General features: G+C 44.6%; 1 protein-coding gene across 1 annotated transcript; it reads left to right on the plus strand.

Annotated features, from left to right (window-relative positions):
• The first annotated feature begins 5,972 nt into the window (after positions 1-5,972).
• On the plus strand, positions 5,973-10,554 carry LOC130373240 (immunoglobulin superfamily member 2-like). The gene is made up of 4 exons (XM_056579606.1): positions 5,973-6,117; positions 7,387-7,752; positions 7,844-8,260; positions 9,541-10,554. The coding sequence occupies exons 1-4, from the start codon at positions 6,054-6,056 to the stop codon at positions 9,639-9,641; spliced, it is 948 nt and encodes a 315-aa protein (XP_056435581.1). The 5' UTR covers positions 5,973-6,053; the 3' UTR covers positions 9,642-10,554.
• Positions 10,555-12,328: the final 1,774 nt, after the last annotated feature.

A 12,328-nucleotide genomic window follows, 5' to 3' on the forward strand; every position in this document is an offset into this window, starting at 1 on the left:
GGGTGGGAGAGAGGGAGGGAGGAGGGAGGGGGGGGGAGAGAGGGAGGGAGGGAGGAGGGAGGGGGGGGGGAGAGAGGGAGGGAGGGGGGGGGAGAGAGGGAGGGACGAGAGAAAGAGAGGGAGCAGAGAGTGATGGGGCAAGAGAGGGAGGAATCAGAGAGGGAGGAGATGGGAGGGAGGAGAGAGGGAGGGAGGGAGGGAGGGAGGGAGTGAGATGGGAGGGAGGAGAGAGGGAGGGAGGGAGTGAGATGGGAGGGAGGAGAGAGGGAGGGAGGGAGTGAGATGGGAGGGAGGAGAGAGGGAGGGAGGGAGGGATTAGACGTATTTTGGGTTGTTTCAGTTACTGCAGCCTCTCTTTACAGCTCTCAAATCTTACCCAAAGCAGCTTTTATATAGAGGTGTGTGTACGTACTTACATGACTTATCTGTATAATTAAACAATATTTGTGCATTCTATGTTGTTCACTCTCTTTCGATATGTCCCAATTCAACGTTATGGAATAATCTGACCATAAGGGGTCACCATTGTAGCATCCATCCGAGGCTGAACCAAACCCACCTCCACTGCACACAGACAGGCCTTGACATACTATCGTACGCTCCTCTTCTCCAGTTTGTTAAACAATCAAACAAACAGCATGCAGGCACATTCAGCCCCCCCTCCTCCGAACAGTACAATGTGGAAATCAGAAGCACCCTCTCAGGCTGGAGCACCTTCCTCCCGCCCCCTGCTGGGTACAGGCGGGACTACGGCGGTTCCCCGTGGCCCCCTGTATCGTGAGCGGCTTCGTTGTTCAAGACATCCCGCTTTCACATGGTCGGCAATAAAATAAAACCCATTCCTAAGAAAACGAATTTTGTTTTAATCCCCTCAGCCTTTCAGGGGGAATCATTTTAAATTTGATGCGAAAAATAACGGCTGCTTACGTCACGAGTGTCTGCACAGCCGTGACACCTGAAACCCCGGCGCCATGAAAGGCAGCGGCGTGGAGATCGAGCCGTGTAACCGCGTAAAAAGCTTCACCCCTGTGTCAGCGTCCGTTTGGAGACACTCAGGAGAGACTCTGGTTCTGCTAAGATGGTCTGATGAGCTTCACCGTGGAATGGTAAATGCCGGTCAGGGCTTATTCATCACTAGAACGTTCATTTGGAGGTCGTCTTTGTGGATGATTGTATCTTGCTCATAGTTAAACTTCTGACACATAAAACGGCTTACTTAAAGGTCCCATGACATGCCACCAGGTCTAAGTGTGATTAGCCGTCACAAGCCTGTTTGAAGACATTCCCCTTATGACGTCCCAAGTGGCCATGTATCCGTCACACATGTAGGTGTACACGCCCACTTGTGATGTCATAAGGGGCAGATTTTCAAAACGGCTTGCATGGGCTAATAACACTAGTCACGTTTCCATCTAAAGGTGAAGCAAATCTTTAGAAAGTTCGCAAAAAATAAATTCTAATTAGGTGCGTTTCCATCAAGTGGTTGGAGCGGAAAACTACACACATTCCAGGGCATGTCGTATCCTTTTGATAACATGCTCTCTCTTAGGTCCTGATATATGGTGGAATTGCGTGGTTGTTTTCCATCTAAAATAGCTGTAATGTGTTTCACCAGCTCTCGTTTTGAAGACTATTCACCGCGCCATTCGATTCAATGGGAATCGCGACGGTCTATATACCTTCAACATAAAGTGTACATATTTATAGTTTGAAATTCGCCCCAGCCTTTATACCACAAACACAGCACAACCAAGATGAACGGTCAGAGAAACGTTATATAGTGACTCTGTGAACATTATGACTTCTCCCTGGGGGATCATTCAATTTAATCTATGTGTACCCATTAATCTCTCTCTTTCTCTTAAACTTTAAAGACCAATCTGGGTGAGGTACTAGAATGGAATTTTCCTCTAACTTTCGAGGTCCACATGGCGGTTAGACGAATCCCTCTGCCTCAGAAAGGCCTTGTATGAACACCAAAACCCACAGTATGGTATTAAGGATTGAAAACAAAACACACAGATAACACAGTCAAACCTTGTTACCCTAGATATATTCCTGCACTCAGGCTCGGTTCATTATGCCAGCTCTAGCCGGAGACTGACACGTTTACAATTCCCTCTCCTTCTCCATTTGTTTTTTACTCTCTCTCTCTCACTCACACTCACTCTTGTTCAACTTCAGAGGAGCTGATTCAATGTCAAAGTAACACCCGTATGAGAGCTTTGTATATATTTTGGGGGACAGGTTCCAATGTAGAGTAGCTCTCGGCTCTCTCTCGTTTCTATGATGTTGCACTTGAAGCTTTCTTATTATTATTTAACGGACTCCCATGAAAATGCAACTTCTAGGTTTCATCTTCGTGAATGCACTCATTGTAATTTGCTTTGGATAAAAGCATCCATTAAATAATGGATGCTGGTTTTTTTATCGAAATCCAAACAGTTGTTGGGGGAATAACAAAACACAAATACATACACGCACATCAAGTCATAGAGAACAAGTGTTTGCTTAAAATAATGCAACAATGAAATTCAAACCTGTTATTCTGTATATCTAAGTGCCTTAGGGCACATCTCGTGAGCTGAAACAATGTTTTCCCAACACAATAAAAACTGAAACATAATCACATTGACTTTTTTCTATGTAATCATTCCACAATACCTCAATATACCCCATTGCGTGGGCGGTTGGTTGTGCCCTACTTTATCTATATCGGAAGAGCATGGCTTACATCCCCCCAGATAAACGCAAATTGATCGACATTATTAAATAAGTTTACTTTATTTTATGCATTTGTTTGTTTCTTACACAATTGTATTTGCCACTAGAGGGCGCTGTTGCCTAGTGTTCCAAGGTCGATTCATGTTTGTGGAGACGGCAGCAAACAGGGAACACACTGCATTGATCAATACACCAGGCAGACAGATCTATCAGACAAGTGTGCGATTCAGTGTTAAAACAAAAAAATGAATGCTTTAGGAGAGTAACGAATACATTGTAAGACAAGTAGATGTTCATCACATGTATTAATTTCACACAGTAAGCGGTGGTGTTCGGCCAGTGGTCCGCAAAGGTACTGCAGTGCCTGCGCCGGCTTCTATACAGACCAGTTTATATATAGTCCTGTTTCTATAAGACCAGTTTCCATATGGTCCTGTTTCTATAAGACCAGTTCCAGACCATCGTGTAAGTGAAAAACTGCCACGATGGATTTATCGTGGAAGGGGGAATTTTATTATTTAAAGGAGGTAATTAAAGAACCCTGCAAACTATTGTGGCGACTCCTACAGGGTCTAACAGGGGATTCTGGGTATGTCAACATGCAACCGGTGCCTCGGCAGTGGTGCCTCGGCAGCGGGCAGCGGGGCTCCGGCGGGAGACAATCGCGGTCAACAATCACGGGCAACAGTCCCTTTCTCCTCCATGTCGTGATTCAGTCTACTTCAGATTGATGTGGAAGTGGAGGAACCAGAGACGTCGGAGAACCCGACGCAGTCGTTTGAGATTCATAATAGCATCTGGAGGCCCACACAGCTTTTGGCAGTGATAATGTAAATTATATGATATAGATATCTAAGTATAATATATTATTTAGATATTTAGCTCCAGGACTCCCGCCGGAGCACCCGGAGTGTTCTAGAATATTTACAGAACACGGCCAATGGCTGTGTGCGCCTCGGGATTGCGATACATCCGCTGTAAACAGAGCGCATGGTACCGTGGCCGCAAGCTGCTCAGGGCCACACCCCCACCCTCCTCCTTGACCCAACTCTCTCCTCATTTGCATTAAAGCTACAGACACCGAAGCGACGCGTATGGGGAAAGCTCAATGTGCGACTGGCTCGTAATGGCCGTAATTCTGCACCACGGCTGAATTTCGGGAACGTCTTCAAATACTGTGTTAAGGGTCCACTTAAACCTATATTAAAGCATCCATAAAGTAGCATGCCATAGGATCTTTAGAACACGACCAGAAGACCTATGTTATATATTTAATTTACTTGTGAACTTACATTGACGCAAATTTTTCCTGAAACGGAACGTCCCTGTCAGTTTTGTGGAGTCTTAATGGCATCATCTACCGTTAACCCATCCGGGAAATACGGAAAACACAGTAAGAGAGGAAAGGATGTCGGCAAACTACAATGGACAGCTATCCACTCTCTTTTATTATTTCATATATTTATTTTATATTCTTTTTTTATTCTATTGAAATATTTCACAAATCAATAACACAAATCTACTCAAAATATATTTATTTGGAGTAAAATAATAATGATTAAAGCTGCAAGCAGCATTGTACGGGTGCTAAGCCTAAAGCCGACCATTAAGACCCTGACAGGCCATTGAAAACCCTGACGCAGACCATGAAGACCCTGATAGACCATGAGGCCATGATGCTGTCAATGAAGACCCTGACGAAGAACATTAAGACCTTTTTTGTTTGCATACGCTTGACAACACTGGAATAGCATCAGCTTGGATCTGGTAATGGGCAAACACATTTTCATGACCAATGTCAAAAGGCTGATGATTTGAATCATTAAAGATTTCAATAGATTGCTTTAGCGCCCCCATCATATCATTTTGATGAAATTTAGCCTGGTTAACCTTGACCTCTGCTTCTTTAACTACACCAAGTTTGGTTTTGATTGACTCAAGTTTACCCCGCCTTTTTTCACCAAACATTGATTGGGCTAATTTGGACGTCCAGCCACCATTTTGTTACAGGTTATTGGACAAATGTCTACATGATTTCCTAACTGTAGGTGAAAGGGGTCCGAAAATATGTCCATCCAAAGTCTGCATTTTCAGTTCATTGATATAGCTCCCCCTATCCCCTAACATTTGGAAGAGTTCATCTTGACCCATGTGCCTTTGACTACACCAAGTTTGATGATGATGATTGGTTTAAGTTAACCTTGTCTTTTGGCATTATGTTCATTTTGGACGATTTTGATCCTCTGGCGGCCATGTTGTTTGTCAATCAACTTCATTTTACTTGAGAAGTTGTGGTCCCCAACAGCCAATAAGTTGGTGCCGCTCAAATCAAACATTCCTTCTATGAACTGCGGTGATTTCAGTAACAGGCAACGCCCATTTCGATACCACGCCCTAATTGAAAATATGTGGACTTGATCTTGTTCAGAATTTGATTTTCAACAACTTTTGTATTGGACTCAAGATCATAGGAGTCCATTTTGATGTTGATGTAAGCATTTTAGTCATTACTCGTTTTAAACCACACCCTTTTTAGAAGTTAATGGCTCCTGGGCGTTTTAGTTTTTATTGTACAGTTTTCGCTTAAAGTCAGATTGAAGACATTGGTCCATAGATAATAGCTGTTACAGGATTTTTGGCTAAGTTAAAGAACCTAGGATCCTTAAGGAATTGAGTGTTTTAAACAAAGTTCAAGATAGTCGTAAATCTATCAAACATAAGTCATAGATTCTTGAGGCATATTTGTTCATCATGAGGATATGCATGTGTTAATAAAGTTTCATGACTCTAAGTCAGAACAGTTATGAGATATGTTTATTCAAAGTTTGCATATTTGGACTGTTGCTATAGCGCCCCCTTTTGGCCAATCAGTGTAATATTTGCTCTCTGTTAATCTTGAGTCAGCCTCTACAGCTGTAGTAAGTTTCATAAAAAGCGTGCTAGTGGTTTAGGCTGTGTAAGTCAAACGTGGCGGAATAATAATAATAAAACTAACAATTACAATAGGTTGCCTTCGCACTTTGTTCTTGGCACCCTAATAAAACTAACAAATATAATAGGTTGCCTTCGCACTTAAAATAAATCTTTTGAATACAAAGGGAAAGTTGACAGAAATATAAAACTTTGACTACAGCTCCTCCAAGTTGAGCACTGTAACAACGTATTCATCTGCACTCTAGTTTTCCTTTTTTTTCATATCCCTTTTGTGATTTTACTTTCGGTTTTGTTTCTCTGTTACTTTCCGAGTAAGTGCAACCTACCAGAGTGCCTCTAGTCCGTGGTGCATAGTCCTGGGCAGTCCCACACACACAGTCTCCTGCGGCCTCAACATGAGCTCTTCGAAGTTTGTTTGTGTAGTGACTCTGCTCTTAGGACTGCTTCACCTCCAACCCGGTAAGACCTCAGGGGGAATCAAACATAATGTTTTATGTGGGGTGTGGGGTTTAGGGGGGGGGGGAGTTGAATGGTATTTGGGAAAAAAATTGTGTTTTTTTCCTAATTTATTGTTAGTTCATATATACTGTATATACACTTTATATACACAATGTAAGATATTATATTTGTTCTCCGTCTTCTCCTGCGGTACATTGCTACGCCACTATTTCGTTTTTTACCAGTTTTCTTTATACACAACTGGTTGCCGAGGTCATTGATAAGAACGCCTCTTTGGCGTTCCTGTTGGAACCGGCAACAAGGGGAGCGGGGTTAGTTTGACCGGAGGAGGGGATGGTGGAGTGGAGTGGAGAGGTTCACCTCAGGCTGGGCTCACCGCCCAGTCAGCCTGGGTCACCAGTAACACTTTATTTCCCTCTGTTTGTATTCTGTCTGTTCAGCGTCCTTCGGGCAGAGCGGGATTCACAATGTCCACATAGCCATTCGTTTAGACTTAAGTTTATTGGTTCAAGTGTGGATTAAGAACTGAATGTACGTTTTAAAATGTTTATGGTTATCAATGTTTATTGCTGGGATCAAAATGAGAACACATACATTCACACTTTAATATCCTAAAGTAAGAAAAAAAACATTAACCATAGGTATCCACATATACTCAGGATTATTTTGCCTTATAGACAACTATCTCCACTTTTACTCGAATACAAATAGTTTTGCTGCCTCCGCAAGTACAGATACTGGGCTCTGCACATTCATAGCGTGTAAGGCCTTGTTCACACTACCTCCGTCCGTCGACGGATCTCATGGACTTTGCATGGGGCGCGAAATGCATTGTGGGTCCGTCCGTCCATTCGGCTCCTTGGCCCGCGTCAAAATGTGGAGCGATGTTCAACTTTTCAGGCAGTGGCGGATCCGTCGGCCAATCAGATCGCAGTTATGCAAATACACTACACACGTCTACTGGATCCATTTTGCAATAACAAGCAGGAAGAAGCAGGAAGATTCTGGCCGCTATATTTTTTTAAAGAAATGTGGGATGATAGGATTGTTTTTAGTCCCCTGTTGGTGACTATGTAGCGGCTTTGTAACAGGAAGCGATTTGATTGGCTGCAGTATGTGTCCACAAAGATTAGTCCCCTATACGTCAGACACGCCCTCAGTCATCCGTCGACGGACGCATGTAGTGTGAACAAGGCGTATCTACTTGTACAGAGAAATAAATGAATATATTTGAATGATAATATTGAGATTGTGTCCTGCTGGATCCAGGCGGGACCCGCGTGTCCACGGAGGTTCCCAAGGGCCCTCTGTATCGGGCCGTCGGCCATCAGCTCAGCATCCCCTGCCATGTGAGGGGCATTAACGACAGCGCGAGCTGGATCGAGTTCGAGTTCCGTATGGCACACGAGGGAACTAATCATGACATCATCAGCACCAGAGATCCAAACCATGGGGATGTCCTCTTTAGTGACCGTGTGCGCACCAAGACAATCAGCGTGGAGCGCAGGGACCCCACCTCGGTGGTGTTCACCATCACCGATCTGAAGGCGAGCGACGAGGGGGAGTACGAGTGTGCTGTGGTGAACCAGGAAGGCAGCTACGATGGAGACTACTCTGCCAAGATCATCGTGAAAGGTAACGTCATCTTTGAATATATTCTGATCGAATAGTAGAGAAAGACCATCAGCAGCATAAACTATACACACTGATTTAATTCTTCTTCCAGTGATTAAAGACACCCTGAGAGTCTCCTCCCTGGCCCCCACCTCGCTGAGCCTGGAGGAAGGCGACGCGCTCACTCTAATTGTCAAGGCCTCAAGCGACACCGTCCAGAGAACAAACCGGTCGGTCACCTGGTACCTCCAACCGGACGGGGAAAAGCACCCCCACCCGATCGTCTCCCTGGACCGGGACCTGACCCAGAGTCCCGGGCCGAGGTTCAGAGAACGCTACGGAGCCGGGGGCGTTCAGCTGGTCAAAGTGGGCGAGGACACGTACAAGCTGAACATAGCCAAAGTAGAACTGTTGGACCAGGGAGTGGTCTACTGCCAGGCTGTGGAGTGGATCGAGGGCCCTGACGGACACAGGAACCCAATCTCCTCGAAGCTCTCAGAGAAAACCCCTGTGAAGGTCAAAGCTAAAGGTGAGTCACCTCATATCATTTACCGACGTTGACTTAACGTCACTGCATGGACACCAAGGATTGTCGCAGCATTTCTGAGAACTGACGCAAAATACAATGGGTTGACCTTGATAGTAAGTGATAGTAAGCCTTCTTGAAGGGGAGGATTGGTGGCTTGGTGTCAATTCCTTCTTGTAAACATCAAAAAATATTGTTGAATTTAGAAAGTCATCACCCAGGTGTCATTAAAGCTTGTGTAAAAGTTAACTTAGTTATTAAACTCAGCTTTGAATTCTATAAGCATTCCGCTGTATCTCTATCGCTTAGAAGTTTGCATCTCGGAGGTAACGGAAACACATTCGCTGCAGATATACCCTGCCGGAAAACACATTTTCCTTTGGCAGGATGTGGTCAACATTGCAAATGTTACCGACCGGGTTTCTTGGTGGCTGTGAGTTCATAATGTCGACTTTGTGCGGTTCTTCACAACGCTGATATCTGTAACTACAGACCGGCATCTCTTCTTTCATTCCTTTCTAATACACTGCAACGTGCCATCTCGAACCAACTGCCAAATCACTCACAAAACAATCCTCGCCACTTTTGCTGAACTTGACTCACTGACTGCGCTACCTTGGTTCACTTCGTACCTGACCAATCGAACCATAAGGTCACATGGAAGGGCTCCTTGTCCAAACCCTGCACCCTTGACCCTTGTGTCCCTCATGGCTCAGTACTGGGACCCCTTTCTGTTCTCCCTCTATACCAGATCCTTGGGCTCTGTAATGAGATCACACAGTTTATCCCATGACTGCTACGCTGACGACACTCAACTGTTCCTCTTTCCCGTCCTCTGACAGCACCCTGATTTCGACCCGCATCTTAGAATGTCTGGGTTAGCATATCCAGAGAGCTGCAGCGCACCTCGTGTCCAACCACATGACATCCGCAAGATTTAAGACTCACTTGTTCAAATTTCAGCTGGACTCTGCGTCGCCTCCCCCCTTACCCCCCACTACCCCTCTTCCTCCCTTGCTCTCCTCAAAAATAACCTTGCAAGCATTTATTGTTTGTTGTTACATCCTGGCACTTAAAGGTAGCACTTAGCATTGTGTAGAATCTTATCCTAGCTATCTGTGTCGCATACGGGGAATGAGTTAACCTAGCGATTGTTAGAGCTCAGCACTTGTTTCCATTAACATTCTTACTGCACCGTCAGCGATATATTGTGTTTCTCTTTCTTCCTTTTGGATAAAAGCGTCCAGCTAAATGCCCTAAATGTAAATGTTCTTTCTTAACAGGCAACGAGAGGGCATCCTCAGGCTCTGGACCTTCTCCAGGGGTCCTTCCAGGCATCCTCACATATCTGATCGCGTTGGTCCTACTGGCGTTGGTCTGGTGATGACGATACAAGGCCAAGGAGATGGACATCCCCCTGAAGTCCCAGCCCACCCTGGAGGACTGAAGGAGAGGAGGAGAGGAAGGGAAGCAGTAGGGGAGGAGAAGGAGAGCAGGGGGTAAAGGAGAGAGGAGAGGAGAGTGTAGAGCAGGGAGTAAAAGTGAGTTAGTTAGTTAGTTGTCCCCTTAGGGAAATTCTTTTTCAGTTTCCTTCATTCATTTCTCATCATCATTTCTCGTCATAGGCACATTAAGAACACACATAAGACATTTATAGAGTTGACATTGATGACGGACATACATTGGGGTTCGGTACAGGGGGATACATACATTGTTAAATACATTATCTGTGGGGCTTTGCTTTGTTCAGGAATGGGATGGCGGATGGGGGGGGGGTCAGGCCTCTGCTGAAACAGGCTTTGTTGCATCATATCTCCGTTCTACATGGAGATGAGGGAGTAAAGGAGAGAGGAGACGGAGAGGAGGGAGTGAAGGAGAGAGGAGAGGGAGAGGAGGGAGTGAAGGAGAGAGGAGAGGAGAGCAGGGAATATTGGAGAGATGGGAAAAAAGAGGTTGTGTAGCATCTTATCCTAGCTTTGTTTTTTGTATGCGGGAATGGCTAAACCTAGCAATTGTTAGTTATTGGCACATGGCTCTATGAACATCCTAACATCCTGTACCGACAGCGATACATTGTTTCTATTTCTTCTGACAAATGCACTGATTATAAGCCGCTTTTGATAAAAAGTGTTTGAGCTCGCTGCCTTGAATGTAAATGTAAGGGGGGCAATAATTTCCCTCAACAATGACAAATGCATCTACTATTAGTTGAATTGTTCAACTCGTAAAGACCATAACTTTTACATTCATGGCAATAAATAAAACAAGTTTGTTGAAAATGTATCACTCCAGACCCCTTTTGTTTAAAAATATGTATTTTTAGCCAGGGCAAAAATTAAATGTTGGCGGCATTTATTTATTTAACCTTTATTTTTCCAGATAAAACATTAAGAACAGTTTCTTATTTACAATATTGATCTGGTCCAAGAGGCCCCTCCAGGAAAAAGGTACAAATAACAAAAACACAAGCATGACTCATTTAGACAAATATAAAACGGATATACAAATACATAGCCTATGTACAGAAAGAAAATAGAAAACACCAATGCACTATAAATAATAATAAAGATGTGTCAATGTTATATTGTGTGTGAAGGGTGTAATGCAAGTGAGAAACGGTGGAATCAACAGGAGCAGGGGGGGTCCACTAAGACATAGTTAAGTTTCTGCTTGAAGGCAGACTGTGATATGAAAGCTGTAAGTTTGAGTGTGTCTTGAATCTAATGCCACCAAACACCTCCCCTATAGTGATCCTTCCTTCCGGAGTTTCGGCCGAAGGTATTCCTGGTGAGTGGGTTGATGAGTTTGATAAGCTCAGATGATCTTGTGCTTCTAGAGAGATGGAGAAGGGAGGAAAGGTAAGACTCAATAGAAGTGAGACTGTCTTGAAGAGTGGAGGTATGGTTCTGTTCTGGGAAGCCCCTGCCCGCTGGAGAGGCGACCCCCCCCCCCCCCCCCATGGATAACAGATGTAAAGCAACTTTATATTTGTGTCAAGTCAATTGTTGCTTTGGTTCCATCTGCCCGATTTAGCCAAGAGTTCACCTGGCTCCAAAGTGAAAGTCAACCTCATTTATGAGCCCAGCAATCTGCGGATTGGTCCCAAATATATCGGGACGCTCAACGTAATCATCAGCCCTTTAAGGGAGAGCTCATTTCAGGCAGCGTATTGGAGAGAGAATCACAGTATAAACAAAAATTTGTGTCAGTGTAGGCCGACAAGAACACAGGAAGTGTTGGTTGTTGTGCTTCCAACACCCATGCTGTAGGATGGCATAGGCATGTGTGTGTCTGTTCCCGTTTGTGTGTGTTGAGATATTCACCCCCAACTCCTAACCCCACAGGACGCAACCATGCCGATAGAGACAGAGGACACACAGTTATCGGAGAATTCAACACCCCCTCACCCAGCTGTGATCTTAGCCTTAGTGTGTGCTCTTGTCTCAGACACAGATATGCAACGTGTTGATGCTAGGAACAGGTCTAAATAATGATATTACAAACATACACATACAATAAACCCTCTGTGTTTGTAAGGAGTACATGGCTGTCTGCTCACTGCTGGGGTAGGCCTGGTGCTCTCCCCAGGGACAGTGCGCTACTGGTCTGAGAGGCTGAAGACTCCATAACACAAACGCTGTTGAAATGGTGCAATACGCAGTAAGAGTTCTCTCGCTACCGGGGGATCCCTCGCCTGTCAACGCTCGCCATTGTTTGGCCTTTTTTCAAGCGGTGTGCTCTGAAACAGTCGTACTTTGTGGATCATTACAAACTCATGAATCTACATACCCAATGATAAACGTTGAATGTTGTTTTGGCTGATAGCTGAGCCGTTTTCTTCCACGTCTCCCGCTGGGATTACTAAAGTGTGTTATTTAATATCCACTTGTGAATCGTTTTAGTATATCAACAGCCAGAAAAACGATTGTTTGCGCCCTCTTGGGTTTTAAACATTCAACCTACTCAATCACTGATCAGAGGTATATTTACGAGACGTCTTAACTTTATTATTCGCACTGAACTTCAGTTCAGAGGCATAGGTGTGCATAAATGCCATCCCTGCATCAGGAT

This window comes from Gadus chalcogrammus, chromosome 20, assembly GCF_026213295.1.
Source record: "Gadus chalcogrammus isolate NIFS_2021 chromosome 20, NIFS_Gcha_1.0, whole genome shotgun sequence".
Taxonomy (NCBI): domain Eukaryota; kingdom Metazoa; phylum Chordata; class Actinopteri; order Gadiformes; family Gadidae; genus Gadus; species Gadus chalcogrammus.